The sequence below is a fragment of the Thermobia domestica genome, chromosome 2 (assembly GCF_964235325.1).
Source record: "Thermobia domestica chromosome 2, izTheDome1.hap1.1, whole genome shotgun sequence".
Taxonomy (NCBI): Eukaryota; Metazoa; Arthropoda; class Insecta; order Zygentoma; family Lepismatidae; genus Thermobia; species Thermobia domestica.
Genome location: NC_137455.1, coordinates 72,661,851 through 72,678,514, shown reverse-complemented (window position 1 = coordinate 72,678,514; position 16,664 = coordinate 72,661,851). Strand labels below are relative to the sequence as shown.

The window sequence follows — 16,664 nt, the reverse complement described above, 5'->3', positions numbered from 1 at the left end:
TAGGTTCAATGCCGCGTTCACAAAAGCTCTCCACTGACTTCTATCCTTAGCTAACTGCATCCAGTTTCTACTTTGTATTTCAATCTCTGCGAGATCCATCTTAATATTGTCCTCCCATCTGCGCCTAGGTCTTCCTAATGGTCGTTTTCCGATTGGTCTTCCAGTCAAGACTTTGAAAGAGTTTCTACCTAAGCCCCCTAGACTTGATGACCCTAATAATGTTTGGTAAACCGTATAAATTATGTAGTTCCTCGTTATGAAGTTTCCGCCATTCCCCATTCCCGTTCCTCTTGGGTCCGAATATTCGTCTCAGGATCTTGTTCTCAAATACTTTCAGTCTATGTTCTTCCCTCAGAGTAAGTGACCATGTTGCACAGCCATACAAAACAACAGGCATGATTATCGTTTTGTATATTTTAAGCTTCAAATTCCCCGACAGAATTCGCGACGACAAGAGATTTTGAACCGAGTAGTAACACGAATTCCCTGCTTTTAGTCGACATTTAATTTCTTCGTGGATGTGATTTTCCTCTGTTAATATTGATCCTAGATATTTGAAACTATCCACTTTATCAAAAGTATTATTTAATATTTTAACGCATCTATAATTTGCCGTATTACGGTCCCGACGCACTTCCATATATTTAGTTTTCTCTGCATTTACTTCTAAACCCATGTCCCTGCAAGCGTTTAATAAGATCTCTGCATTTCTTTCTATTGTTCTCCTATCATCTGCTATTAAATTTACATCATCAGCATATGCCATAACCTGTGAATACCGTTCAACTCTAGGCCCTGGTTGCTATCTTTGATTTTCCTTATAGCGTATTCCACAACAAAGTTAAATAATAATGGCGACAACGCATCTCCTTCTTTCAGGCTATCTTTGACGTGAAAGCTCGTGGACAAAAATTTTCCTACCCGGACTTTACTTTGGGGTTCATTTAAAAATATCTTAATTAATCTAATTAGCTTTCTCGGTATTCCAAGTTCTGTAAGAACGTTGTATAATATTTCTCTCCTAACCGATTCGTACGCCTTTCTAAAATCAATAAATAGTTGATGCACCGGGGTATTGTATTCCCACTTTTTTTCGAGTATTTGTCGAATGGTAAATATTTGGTCGATAGTTGATCGGTTTCGTCTAAATCCGCACTGATAATCTCCAATAATTTCATCTGCGTATGGAGTCAGTCTTGCTAATAGAATATTTGAAAGGATTTTATAGGATGTTGACAGAAGAGAAATGCCTCGACTGTCCATATCCTCAAGCTTAGATAACACATCATCTATTGTGGCTGGTCCAGGATTCAGTTCCACCCCACCAATTACTAGCAACACAGCAATCACAATTCCCATGAAATACATAAGAGACAAAGAAGGTTGGTCACACTGAGTTCTCAGACACTTCATACACATTCGACCGCACCACAATCGACTGCACGCCAGGTCTGAATTTCTATCCCCATGTTGTCACTGTTCAGTGCTCCCTGAAACTTCTCACAAACACGTCCTTTCATTACGACAGCTCTGCCTACATGGTTCCTGTCTAATATGATCCCTGTTGTCTCACCTCTAAATGCACGGTTTCTTTGTAGGGGAGGTTTAAATTATTGATGCCCTTCCCCTACTCAGCCTCAAATTTTATTTCTGGCCTCCTCTTACGGACCCTCAAATATTATTGATGTCCTTCCCTTACCCTAAAATAATACTAATGCCGTTACCCTCACTATCTTTATTGGAAGGAAGGTGAGGTCGGCCCTATTGAGGGCAAAATGAATGAGGGTACTTATTTGTGTCGAATATCTCCATCTTAATTTAACAACTCATTAATTTATATGTGGACACATTTTTCCATTTTCCTTGAAATGAACAAGGATTTTTAATTGTTTAATTTAGTTTTACTGGCTGTTTCTTTACGTCTATTTAAATGTCTTTTAATTTGTAAATAATACATTTTCTGTTATGTATTCTAAGTAATGCCTGTTCACAAGAGAGCATTCAGAAACATTTCTTGGGGAGGTCCAAAGTAGAAAAATTGAAGTGTTCGGACCGTGTGGACTCCCATGAGTGCGCTCCTAGTGCATGCAAAGCACACATATATTATTTTAAAAGAGCTACGAAGATTTTTTTTGATGGGGGGGGAGATCCAGAACCGGTGCCCCCGTGAATGTACCCCTGCCTTTAATTTCAAAGAAAAGAGAACAATGGATTGAAAAACCAAGAACGCGGTAGAACTGCCTACAAGACGAGAAATGAGATGTTCCCGTCTCGTCCCACAAAAAAAATGTACGTCTGTAAATATTGATAAATGCTCTTCACTGTATTTGTATAATCGCTTTATCAATTTATAAGTTTTATACTATGAATCATGAAAAAAACAATGTTTGAGGACAGGGACTTGGATGAAATACTGTTATCCACAAGACTCGAGAAATATCTATCCTCGTCTCGTGGACAATAATAAATAGTGCAGGTACAGATGCACCGTGATCTATACCAGGATGTTATAAAATAGAGAATCTGTCCATATGTATCTTCATTCTATTAAATCAATGAAGCCAAAAGACAACCGAGCATCAGCACTTCTGATTGGCTACTCTAGTTTCCGCCATCGTCTAATTGGCTACTTTCGTTTCCGCCATGAATGTTAGCTCAAAATTTCGCGATCTTATTGGGCGGAATGGGCTGAGTAGGGGTGGCGAAACTGTGACGTATGGCTTCAAGATATTGTTGTAAGGACAAATTCTCTATTTTATAACATCCTTGAACCATACTGTAAAATTAAAAATATTAAGAGAAATATATTAATAATATACAAATACCTTTTCAAATATAGCATCAACTGCTGTATCATTCAGAAAATAATCTTTTCCGCCGAGAGCATCTACTGATGTTCTGTTTAATTTATCTCGTGCCTGCAAGCGAGAATAATCACCCAGCCATTCTGTAGTGTTTAATTCCTCATCAAAGGTCTTGATAATTTCCTTATAGATGTTTTCTGTCTGTAATTGCAAATACAATTATTCAACAAAGGCATATTATAATAAAGAACAATGTTTTAGAAAGCAATAAATTCCAATCACGTACTATGAGATTTTAAAAAAAAGTATCTAATTTTTATCTTGCCAAATTATCTTAAATTATGAGCGTCACCATTATGGAACACGTTTTCAATTTATTTAAGACACGAACGAACTATAGATATATATATAATAATTCCGTAAAATTTAAGAGATACATATTATTTTTGTTCCCTTCGAGATTAAAATTGTCTATCAACATATGAGATATAGCTTTACACTAAAAAAGTAAGAGTTTATTTTACGGTACGTTCTCCGCAAGCAGCGGTACCAGTGACTTCACCGTACAATTTAGTTAAATGCCGGTTTAAATAAATAGTATGTATAGCAAAGGGTTCTTTGTTAGGGTATGTGGAATAGGTATGAACTATCGTTGAAAAAAATAATACTGCTATAAAATGAACCGTAAAATCAAGGCTAGTTTCTTTTTAATGCTGATTTCTTTCCACACTTCAAAAGGTATGTAGAAACCTGTGCTTCGTAGTACACACCCTAAAAGCCATTTTAACCATGGTTGATAGTACTTAAGAAGCCTAATCACTGCGAAATTATAATACCGCTAATTTTACAATAATTATGTGATATCTTCAAATAGATAAAAGATAATAGAAATGTGGAACAAAAGCGCTCTAGACAATATTATTTTGCATGAGGTACCGTTATTAAGATTCACATAGTAGTTTTCCGTTTGTAGCCATATAAAAACGCGAAAATAAATGCCGATTTTCCAAATGGTTAGAAATAAAAGCAGATAAGTGAGTCGTGATAACGTTACCACGTGCAAAATAATGTCTAGCGAGCTCTTGTTCCATTTATCGATTATCTTTTATCTATTTGCAAATATCATATAATAACTGTAAAATTAGTGGTATTTTAATTCCGCCGTGACAGGGTCTCTTAAAATGCTTATTCTGGTAAAAAGATTTTGGTTACTTATTTTACGATTTTCAATTAAAATTGAATATTTTATTAAAAATATCTCATTAAAAGTTTGTATTGCATTCCTATGGGTTGCTGTTATCAGGGACGTACGCGTGGGATGGATTCTGAGGGTCCGGACTCCCTCTTCCTCCGAAATCCCAACTTTTCTATAAATTTGGTCTAATTTTGGGGGCAATTTTACGAATTAATATAATTTATCCTCATATTGAGTTTGGACCCTCCGAAAAGCTTTGGACGTCCCGAAATAAAATCCTTCGTACTCCCTTGGCTGTCATTATCGCTGATTTCATATTTTCCGCAGTATATCCACAACTTCGCTAAGCTGAGAGTTACGTCTGATGAAGATAATGTTAAGTTTACCATTACACTGTAGTTTAGTTTTAATAAATAAGAGTATATACTGTGACCAGAAGTGTTAATTATTGCTTTGTATTTACTGTAATCCATGAAGTGTACATACAGGGTGGGGCAAATAAAAGTGGCCCGGAGAACAGAGTTCCAGGGTACAAAGAAACACAGCAAAGGAAAGGCAATAGTTCGCTAACCTGCTTATAGCAGATGTTGAAAATGACCACCATTCATTTCTTGTCACTTTTGGGCACTGGTAATCAATTTGCAAAAGTCAGATCGAAGATGGGCTGCTGGGATTGCTGCAATTTCATCAGAAATATTCTGCTGTAGTTCTTGAAGACTATGAGGATTATTGCGATAAACCTTAAGACTTGAGGTTCCCCACAAAAAGTAATTGCACACGTACAGATCAGGTAAGCGAGGTGGGCAGCCAGGTAACTTTCCACAACGATCACCCTCTGCTGCACTCTGAGTACCATCTTCAACTGTGCATTGCTCAACTCAGACTGACACAGCCCGCACTAAGATCTGAACCTGTGGTGTGGTTCCGTGCATACATTCACGTCCAATCATATCCACTCGTCCGGGCCACTTTTATTTGCCCCAACCTGTATAACTGATATAGTTAGTAGAAGTTGGTTAGGCTGAACGGCTGAACCATTTGAAATCAATTTTTGAATGTACTTACCACCTCAAACTGGCGTTTTATCGCGTCACTTTGATTAAAATGAGTATCCTAAGGGGGAGTCGGGGACCAAATATATGCAAAAATCTGTATCTCACGAATCCGTCAAGTTAGGAAGATAAAAATCGGTATATAAACTCTTCTTTAAAAATAAACGAGTCACTTGTCTCAGCGTTTTTGAAATTTCCTGTTCTAAGAGAAGAAGGGGGTAGTTTTCTACATTTTTTTACGTCACATTTAAAGCGATGTTGTCAGCTACTTGTGATTTCATCATGGGACAACTGTTGAACAGTTTGAAATGAATTTTTGAAAGTAGTTAGATCCTACCTCAACCTGAGTTTCTATCATGTCCCTTTGATTAAAGTGTAGTAGGAGGCCACGATAGAGTATGTTATGGATTTTTATCATACATGTGTACACTAAGGGGAGAAAAAGGTTTAACTTTTCTATGCCCGCCAGGGATTTGAACGAAATCGTAGACTCTCACATTGGGGGTCCCGGTGACCCCCTTAATTATCACAGAGTCATGACTGATATATCGTTGGAAAGATTATGGAACACAGATTCCAACGATGCGATTTGTGCAATTTCCGCCAAGACTGTTATAAAATAGAGGATCTGTCCATATGTATCTTCATCCTATTAACTATATGAAGCCAAAAAAAAAAAAAAAAAAAAACAACCAAACATCTGTCAGCACACCGAGTCTGATTGGCTACTCACGTTTCCGTTATGAAGTTGGCTCAAAACATTGCGATCTTATTGGATTGGAATGGGCAGAGTGGGAGTGGCGAAACTCTGACGTATGGCTTCACGATTTTGTGTATAGGCAGATCTATTTTATAACATCCTTGATTTTCGCCCTATTCGTAGAAAAAGAAGAAGAAGAAGAAACGAGAAAGTTCTAAAATATGAAAAAATAGAGTTTGGGAGTTCTGGAAACTCAAAAAATAGGTCAACTTTGCCCCCTTCTCCCCCATATAAGCAACAAATATACATACAGGGTATTACCATGTAGTGGACTACTTCATTGCTTCACATTCCAATTTTTATAAGTGTACACTCATGTCCAAAATTACTGTCGCATGTCTATAAATATGTTTTTCTAGGAGTACGAATCCGATCGGTATTTCTTATAATGTTAGTATGTGTATAATCGGCAAAGATATGTATATGGCAAATTTCATGTCAAAAGAGCAGTAAATAAGAACAATAAAACGAAAATAAAACTTTCTTGTGCATTTAGCAACATTTTGTTTTACTTATTCTAATTTTCGTATTTATAATTCTTTTTTCTATGAAATTTACCACAAATATACATTTCTCAATTATACACATAGTATCAGTATTAAAAGTACCCTGCAAGATCATTATCAAATTATATTCTTACAAGAAGACAGTTATAGATATGCGACAATCATTTTGGACATGAGTGTACCTTCAGGGGAGGAATGGCCCCAAAATAATCTGAGGTCAAAAAACAAAAAACAAAAAAAAAACACGAACTTTACCCTCCCCTCCACCGTGGTACCTCCTACATACATAAAATGCATATTTGCGGAAAGCTTCTTCCTTCAGGAACATCCTGATATCAAGATTATCTTCCTAGCTTATTTAGCGGCTGAAGTATTGAGGTTTAAATCTTTGGAAGAGTAGTTGCGTCAATGGGCATTTCAAGGCTAAATATTTTTCGTAAACCTACTCTTCTAGTACGAAGAACAGACATTTCAGCTAGTAGACAAATAAAAATGTAAATGCATAATTAAATAACATTATATTTCTTGAGCTTTGTCCCCCTTATATCAAACACTTAATTCCGATATTCATTTGTAGTGAAATTATTATTATTATCTAGCAAAATTTTTATTCTTGCTACTTGTCCATAACTTCTCGAATTATGTATTTCAACAAAATATAAAACAAAATCACAAACGCTTACGTGATTTGTCAAGATCTCAAACTCATCTGATTTAAAACTCCTGAGGTACAAAGCAGAAGCAACCTCCTCCATTAGACCAGAAGTTACTTGAAGACAATATTCATGTATACTGCAAGCATCTTTAGTTTTCACAACACTCTCATAGATATCACGGACAAACATTGCTGACAAAGCGTTGTAAATGGTCCTAAAAAGAAAAATAAATACAGTTTAGAAGTTATAACAAACAGTTAAAAGACAGAATTTTCGGACTTCTTTTCAAATATAAAAATATCTTACTTGTTTTCTCCCAAATTCCCGTACACAAGGTATATGAAGAAGTTCTAATAAGCTCCCAGCTTGGGAATTTAAGAAGTGTCAATATTTTGTTGAAACTAGACCCATTCTAGGTAATAATGATTTTACATTCCTCATTAAAAAATAAATCAATTACGAACGTGATCTACAGAACTGATTCTATTATTATCAAACTTGGAATGATGAACCTTGACTTGCTTAGTATGTCCCAGGGAAATATTTCACATACTATAGGGGTTTGAACTTATTCAAATCTTCTATTTCTAACCTACGTTTTCTTTTACAGTAATTACTAGAGACCGGATGTTAAGGCATTAAAAACCTGGAAAATAGGAATTCAAATAGGCACTTAAAATTTAAAAATAGGCACTAAAATAATTCGAAATAATGCAGATAAATACTCAAAACAGTTAAAAAATAAATTCGTCATAGATAATGTTCGAAGAATATAGAAACATACTTGTTTGTTAATATCTTCTTTTACGGTATATAGAAAAACGAAGCTTGACTTGTATTCCATGTATATTTCGTGAATACATTCTATACAGAACTTTATCACTACGCATAACAGTCCAAATTTTATACACTTTATCAGTACACACAGCAGTCCAAAGTTTTACATCACTTCATCAGTACACACATCAGTCCGAAGTTTTACGGCATCTTATTACTACAAACAGCACTTATATTTCTCGGAAAAGTCAGAATCCTGTCTCAAAACACTAAACTATATATTTTTCCCGATAAAGTCTTATTTTGAAGAAAATGCATAGAATAAGCAACATTAGGCACTAAAGCAATTATTTAGGGAGGAAGAGGCGACATAGGCGAAATAAAATTGGCTTAAATTGAAACTATAACTTTTAATGTAAACTTTAAAACGTTATGTTTAATCATATCTTTAATATTAAAGAATAGGCATTTTGCCTAACATCCGGTCTCTAGTACCGTAATTATGTATATTTTAAAAAGCCTTTGTAATGGTCTAGGCATCTTATTTTAGTTGTGGGGTCAAGTGTAACACATAAACACATATTCACATAAAAACTATCTGCTTACTAAGTAATGATAGTTCTGTCCTGAGTAATGCTTATTCAATTATATGTCGCATTTAAAACATTTGAAAAGATACAAGTTTTGTGTACAGGGCCAATAGACTGTAACAATTCCAATTAGTGAGTTTGTTTACGATCATACCGACTTAATTGTGTCATTTGATTAACCATTATTAAATAGTATTTGTTATAAATTAAAGAAAACGACATGGAAGGACCTTTTCTGCTATGTCTACTGCTTAAGTTATGCCTCATCATAATCAAGTTTTTTATAAGGAAGTTACAACAGAATTCTGCATTCTAATAGGAAAAATTATCGTCTGATTGTGCCGTTAGTATAATGACTTCCAGCACTAAATGCTTCTACAGACAGGTGGATTATATGAACGTGAAGCGATAGTGGATATTGGTAAATTAAATAAATATTCATTTTATTTTCATTACATAAATATTCATCTGTATGTCTTCTCTCTCAACAACTTGAGACGATAAGTACCTTGCTTTACTTTTCAGAGCATTCCTTGATATCCTTTGTGTGCTGGGCGCAACTTACTCAAATCTGATGAAAAATTCATGTTTTGATGCAAATGTTTTCGTGTCTTACCAACAAGTATCAACTAAGAGTCACTGAGATTTTGATATAAGACAAACGTTTACAGGAACGTAAATCTTACACTTTACTTTATTTGGCTCTACTGACTTAAATAAATCTTTATTTTTTATTTTATTCTGGATAATAAAAGATTACTAATTATTTATAATATTCAAATTTCATTTGAATGTATTCGGACATTCTTATAAATAGAGACACAGATGGTGATCATTAAATACCTTCATCCGATCTCATGCTCATTACACGGTACATAAATACCTGAAGCAAATTAACATTTAAAGTATATTCCCTCGTGTTGGACTACCTGCAGCCACCTCCCTGCCAGTTCCTCGATTCCATGTCAATAGCACCTCTTGTGGTTAGAGACAAAGAACTCAGTCACTGCTGTTTCCACCTCCTGTTGATTGGTGAAGGATTATGATTTCAGTAACTGTGACATAGGTCGAAACAGGAGGTAATGCCAAGGGCCAAGGTCCAGACTATATGCCGGGTGTGGTACAAGCTCGATGCCAACAAGTTCCTGCATTTTTTTTTTATTTTTGAGTCGAGTGTGGTTTTGTGTTATTCTGTTGCAGAAGGGCATGCTTTCGGTTCATTAATGCAGATTTTTTGGAGTAGCACAGCAAACATCTGCTTCAACTATTCAAAATAATGGTTGGCATTGATGTTACAACCGTTAGGAACGAACTCGAACTGAATTATCCCCTCATAGCTAAACCACACACAGAGTATGGCTTTATGATTAAAACTTCCCTGTTTGACTATCAGTTCTGGAAGTTGGCCCTTGCTCAACCATTGCTTTTGCGCATTCGGATTTAGGGAAAACACTGACTTTTCGTCGCATGTGACAATCCGTTTCAAAAAATGCACATCATGCTGATTTTTCAGCAGTTGTCAGCACATACGAACTGTTCTCTGAGCCTGGTCTGGGATCAACTCATGTGGCACAATGGGGTAACTCCTAATGGTTTTCCTGAGTTTGTGAAGGTGACGCACTACAGTGGATTGGGCCATGTGGGGTTGGTTGGGACATGTGGACAATCGTCGAGTGCTGATTGATGGACTTTCCTCAATGATGTACCCTATGATCTCAGAATCAGTTATCCTGGAGGGATCGGAAATTGGCTGATTTTCGACATTTTTACAACCACGATATTCCTGAAACCAGTAAGTTGCTGTGCTATGATTCATGACAAATGGTTTGGATTGGTATCGTCAGCTTCATGCCTGAGATCGAGCTCATATAGTGTCAGTTCACGTATCAGATAGTGTTGAGCACTCATGGTCACTATAACTAAAACTGACTGAAGATATTGACGAAGTGTGTCCTCCAAGTCTGCTTGCCACACTACCTCTTGAACCAGATAAACCTTGTAGTTACTGTCGATCACCACGCATAAACGCGCCTGATGTTTGGGTTGTGGAAATATTGCAAGACTTATCACTTATCTTTGTAGAATAATTATCCGAATAATTTTAATAGCACTAATACAAATGCGTACGGGCAGCCTGTGGTGAACCCATACGCATTTTTCAGCCACTCAGTAAAGATTTTTGTCTTATCACTACTGCTACGTGCTATCATTTATCATATACCTTTAAATACAAGGAAAAGTTCAAGTTTGGGAATTCTTTGTTTGATCTAATCGTTTGGACATAATTGTTCCTTGCCAATGAAAAAATGCTTTGGATACTACACCATCAACAGACAGGGTTTCAGGTGGATATGATACAAGTACTGCTTTTGAAGAAACAAGCAGACCTGATCAGCATTCTTTTCAAAAACAATGGTAAGGCAAATATAAGTGGATCTTATATGATGAAAAGTGCGATAAAATATCTTGTTCTGTATGTAAGGGAATGTTTTATCCCAATGGACCTTTTGCAAAAAATTAAACAAGACGAAGACTTAATAAAAACATTTGTAGAAGTCAGGTTTTGTTCTTGAAAAAAAAAACTTTCAAAGATTCGCTTCTCCTGAAAAATTCGATTTTGATAGGTACTATTATGACTAGGAAAATTGCAATGGACAAAGATGTAAACGTGTCATCTTTGATGTCTAAGAGTAAGGAAAGATATATGAAATCTGCAAGAGTAGCTCTCTGTTGAATGTTTTCTTCATCCTCTGTTATTTCGTAGTTCAGGGGTTAGCAGGATCACATAGATAAAAATCATAATTACCATGGATTTTTAGCTAGTTCATTGGCTTCAATGTACACAGTATAGGTGACTTTCGCACAACATATCAATGAGCTACTGACGGAGCGGCAAATATGATACGAAGGGGTGCTAATAAAGATTGATTCTTACCAAGAAAAAGTTGAGCTAGGAAGCTGAAATTAGCAGGGCAGGATCTGAATAGACTATGTTGTAAAATGCAATATTCTATGATACTAACATCCTTTTCTTCTTCATTTCAGAAGTGAACATGGTAGCACCTCCAGCAAGCTTCAGTCCAGAGGAGCAAAGGACCGTCGTGAAGTTTTTCTTCCTCCAAGGGAAAGGTGCGAGCAGATCTACGATGAAATTAAACAAACTCTAGGGGACCATGAGTCGTGATATGCAACTGTCAATTGCTTTCTGCAAAGCATGTCCTTACAGCTGTAGAAAGCCATGAACAACGTTTGTAGTGTTCGAGAAGTGTTGAAGTCATCTCGAACTGACGAACCGGCTAAATATCCTACTTCATGGACCGTTTTACGTCTTAATACGCGTATTTAGGGTGCTCTCGCAAGCAGTGTTTCTTCCAGACATGTATTTAGGGGGGCCCTGCTCCCCGGAGCTCTGAGATTGCCCCCTCCCGGAGGAGACCAAAATAATATGTCTATAATATAATAATAAATAGAATAGTACCATCAGTGCTTCCCAGAACATGAAGTGTGCTCCCCCGGAACATAGTTTCTGAAAGAAACACTGTTCGCGAGTGTGTTGTATTGTACATGTATTGTGGTTTGTCAAAACTTTAAAGACATAAGTTAGTTTTTTTTATAACAATGGTATGGCAACAATGCGTAGCAGATAACTATTCCTGCAATTGGGTTAAGTGAAATCTCGTGAACTTAAATCATTCACCATCATGGTTCGCAACTTAATAGAAAGTTTAATCGCTATTCAATCGAAATGGTGTTTGTGGTAGATAAATTCTAATTACACAGGCTATTCTCTTAATATTTTTAATCCTTTCTCCAATTAGTTTTCATAATCATTTATTTTCATTGTCTGTCTGTCTCTTTTACACTGTTTAGGTGTTCTAAATCACTACTGTACCAAAGCAATTATCAGTAAGCCCAACTAAGAATGCGAATATATGAAAGTATTATATCAGAAATTTTCTTTCATTGAGTGAAACACTTAGTTAATTAAGCATATTGCTGTTATTCCCTGCAGACCAGACATATTCAAACTCACGGCCCCTGATCTTGAGTTTTACAATTGAGACAGAGCACTAGCGCTACTGAATGCGAGCAAGACTCTGACTCCGAGCTAGTGCGAGCCCCATTGAGGATAGCAAGCGCGCGAGATGGAGCTAGTGCGAGCCCCATTGAGGATAGCAAGCGCGCGAGATGGAGCTAGTGCGAGCCCCATTGAGGATAGCAAGCGCGCGAGATGGAGCTAGTGCGAGCCCCATTGAGGATAGCAAGCGCGCGAGATGGAGCTAGTGCGAGCCCCATTGAGGATAGCAAGCGCGCGAGATGGAGCTAGTGCGAGCCCCATTGAGGATAGCAAGCGCGCGAGATGGAGCTAGTGCGAGCCCCATTGAGGATAGCAAGCGCGCGAGATGGAGCTAGTGCGAGCCTAATTAAGGATAGTGAGTCCGAACTCTACGATTGCGTGTTTGAGCAGCCAAGGACAGGGCGCCGTCTTCTGCTTTAGACGGTAGTGCTACGTGACTGGAGTATGGTTCATATAGCGGCACAACCATCGTAAGCGTGAGTCCTTTCGAGGGTAAGTGACCTTAGGTCCGCAGGAGCCTCAATTGCAAAATGACCACTTGTGCTACAAATTAAAGGGCACTGAAAATAAATTCAACTTACGTTTGCAGTCGTTCGTACTTATGTTTGCAACAATATGTGTTTATGATTCATATTATTTAATTTGTTTTTCTATAGCACTTTTGCACAGAATATAGCATTGTATTTTTGTTCACACAATCACGTCTCTGTTCCTTTAGCAATGTAATTAATACATTTTATATTACCTTTTCTCATTTTTTACGAACTAACGACATTATATATTAGCATGTAATATCACACAATTTTGTTCTTCGTACCAATGGCGTTTGTTATTCCTTAAGCTCCTTCTTTTTCCAGCCCCGGGTAAAAGCTACGCCACTCACCTCAACATTCAACACCACTTTTATTCCACCCGGTGCATCTTTCTTAACGTTTCAATGCAATTTTCAAACATATTCACTCGCAACATAGCCGAAAATTCGCAAAATATCGGAGCACCAACCTTCCCCTTATTCCTCTATATCTCCGGAACGGTTGAGATCGAGGGTTTTTCCCTCTAATGGGTTTAATTGTACACAAAAGGACTTCGTTTGAACATAACTCGTCCACAATTTCGTGTCACACTTGAATCGGTTTCCTCGTTAGCATGAAGAATCTGAGAAATTCTAGAATTAGTATTGGATGAGCATAAATACAGTATTTGTTTCGCCTAAAAGGTATGTCAACTAAAAAGGAGATGCTAGTCCTTGTCAGTCTCATTCGCATATTTGTTCTGAAGTCTAAAAGAAGGTAGCAATTTCTTATTGTGGCAACCAATGTACACCTGCTGGAAGATCTTGGGTTCTCATGAGAGGCAACGATCCATTATATACGTCCAGAACCACGACCTCTCTTGTGGTCATATGGATACTACGTACATACGACAAGGGATGTTAAACTTCAAACCAGTAAGTAACGTCTACAGCCAAACATTCACTCTTCAGATATTTGATGAGTAGATCTTACAAATAAAGTCATCGTATGCAAGATCTAAGCTATAGAACCTTAACTCCAACAGGCAACCGACTTTGTCGGGTAGAAGTAAAACAGTACGTGCGTCTTTTAAGAGATCATCTATTGTTTCACCAGTGAAGAGCGCTAGCAGCGGCTTGGTACAATTGAAAGCACCCCTGAAGGTGGATATTCCAGCCCTTCTTAGGGAAATTGGAACAGATGAAAGGTTATTTCGTATGGGGACACCTTTATAACTTCTCTAGACAGGTCACATGTTCCTATTGGACAGAAACACAAACTGACAGTAGTTTTCTAGCTCTCTTGCTGCTTCTTGGTCACGTCATGCATACATAATATATCGTAAATAATTTTAATACAGAAGTATTCCCTCGTAAATTCTTGTAAATAGTTGCTGGTGCTTCAACTTTCTCAGCTGTTCCCTATACAATTGAAGCAGTTTTATTTTATATACCTTAATACATTTTCATTTGACAAATCCTTATTTGCTTTCGGAGACTAAAGGACATTTCATAGTGTCAATAAACTCAAGTTTTTGATATATAATTTTGCAAGATAACGTCTTAATTTACAGGTGTCTTCAATTGTCAACACTGAAACAGCACTATATAAAGAGGGAGAGACAAGAAATATTTACCTGCCAGGTATGCTTTTCAAACTATCAAAGAGATTATCAAATAAATCTTTGTGGTAAACTTGAATGACCATATCATCAGGCGGTGCTTGTCCTAACAGCTCGTGAATCAAGGTTCTCCAATCAATCTGCAAACAGAAAACAATAAAACATAGTATTAACATTAATAAAACATTTTAAAACAATAAAACAGTAAAACAATAAAACATTTTAACAAAAAAATATTCTTTTTATATACAGGATAATCCAATGTGGACAATATTTCAGAACAATTTTTAAAATTTAAATCAAGCATTATTTTCTTTTATTCATTTGGACGTTCATTTTATACATCATGTATTACGTATAGGGAACTTCATATCACATATAGGGTGTTTCATAATTTATGGGTCAATATTTTAAGAAGAATTGATTATTATTACTATTATCATTTTATGTAACCTTTTGGTTTTGGTTTAACTTTTTATTTTTTTTCACGCTTTTGTTTCAACCACCAAAGAAACAAAATATTTAATTAAAGCACAGGGAATATTGTGTACCACAATGTAATGAAACAAAATATTTAATTGAATTTTAAAATGTGTATAAAACAGGCAATGTATGAAGTGGAGGCAGTTTGAATATTCTTTATGATTCATAATCCAATGGAAACTTTAGAGTGCCTTGACTTCTACAATGCAAATGACCGGCTATGACTTCTAAAACTAGGAAGACTCAGAAAGAATGTGCAAGAATGTTGACATGACGGAAAAATCATAATACTACCGGATTCTCTTCCGGGTATGGGAAGTTCTATTTTGACGTCGAAACTCTGCGAGTCAAATTATTCATAATCAGTTTTGTCACTCCGTCATTCTGTCCATCAGAGGTTCTGCTCGTCATCGTTACCAAAAGTAAGTGATTATGCATTGTCTTCTCTAGTCTTTAAGTCATACCAGTCCACATCATGCTCTGTAGTTATTCAGTCATTCAAGATCAGTTCATTAAATTCTTATTCTAAATTATTTCTGTGTTGTCGAATTTTATCTTTGAATTTCTACTCCCATGTTTCTAATTCTGAGCTACGCTATCTACGCCCCCAAGACTTGCATTAGTTTAAATTACTTCTTGGAGGAACTGGGTGGATGTTAAGGCCATTCAGTAGTTTTCATGTATGAGAATTGTTTGGGGTTTGCGACCCAGACAAGAGGTCTCCGTTCGACATGCCTCCAGAAGTTTCTAACTGCCTTTTACGTCACAAATCCCGTCACGTTTAAGGTAGATTGCGAACCTATTTTTAAGGTTTTAGCAATAGTAATATGTAATTTCAGGAATTAAAACTAATTTTAAATTATTTGTATGTGAGATATATGAGCGATTTGACATCAACTTCATGCACTTGGCCTATGGAAACTGAAAATCTGACATGTACGAGGTGTAATATGTGATCTACAATTATATAATATACAAAACATAAATTGTATATACAATAATATACAAAAACTAATAGAATAAAATGTAATCGATAACAAAAACTTAACATCTTTGCCGAAAACCAAGTAGTGTACAGATATTTATAAATTTAATGGAAATACCTGAAAAAAATCAACTTAAAGCATAATATGGCGTTGGACCAACTTTCGGTCTTGAAAGAAACTATGATGTATCGTGGAATGGAGTCACAGCGGTCGTGAATAGTAGTAAGTGAAAATTATACCGTTCTCCGTGCAGTGCATCAGTTTTGTGAGAAAGGGTGGAGGATGAAATTATGTCATATTCCTGACTCCAAAATCGACCAGACCCGGGAACTGGTCGAGCTTGGAAGGTGTTCATACTTGGCGACATAATGACGGAATGACGAGCTGGTGCAACTGGTAAGCGTCAGCACAGAATATCACAGCGAACAGTATCACAGAGCCGCCGCTATGTTTCACGGTTGGGCGGAGACACTGCGGATCATACGCTTTTTTGGGCGTCTACCACACATAAACACGGTCCATAGTTTGAAATAAGGTGAACAATGACTCACTTGAACCATATCACACGTTGTGTTGTAAAATTTCCGGAAATTTTGAACCTGTTGGTAAAAAGCAGTTTTTTTTCTGGTTTCTTTCCGGAAAAA

At 36.6% G+C, this 16,664-nt stretch overlaps 1 protein-coding gene across 1 annotated transcript in view; it reads right to left on the bottom strand.

Moving 5' to 3' along the window:
* The window catches only part of LOC145672682 (membrane metallo-endopeptidase-like 1), a 173,744-nt gene that overhangs the window by 35,491 nt on the left and 121,589 nt on the right, over positions 1-16,664 (bottom strand). Inside the window, exons 9-11 of the mRNA XM_081741850.1 lie at positions 14,567-14,691; positions 7,001-7,187; positions 2,826-3,005 (exon numbers count right to left, since the gene is read on the bottom strand). Of these exons, the coding sequence (XP_081597976.1) occupies positions 2,826-3,005; positions 7,001-7,187; positions 14,567-14,691 (492 nt within the window). The remainder of the gene's footprint in view (positions 1-2,825; positions 3,006-7,000; positions 7,188-14,566; positions 14,692-16,664) is intronic.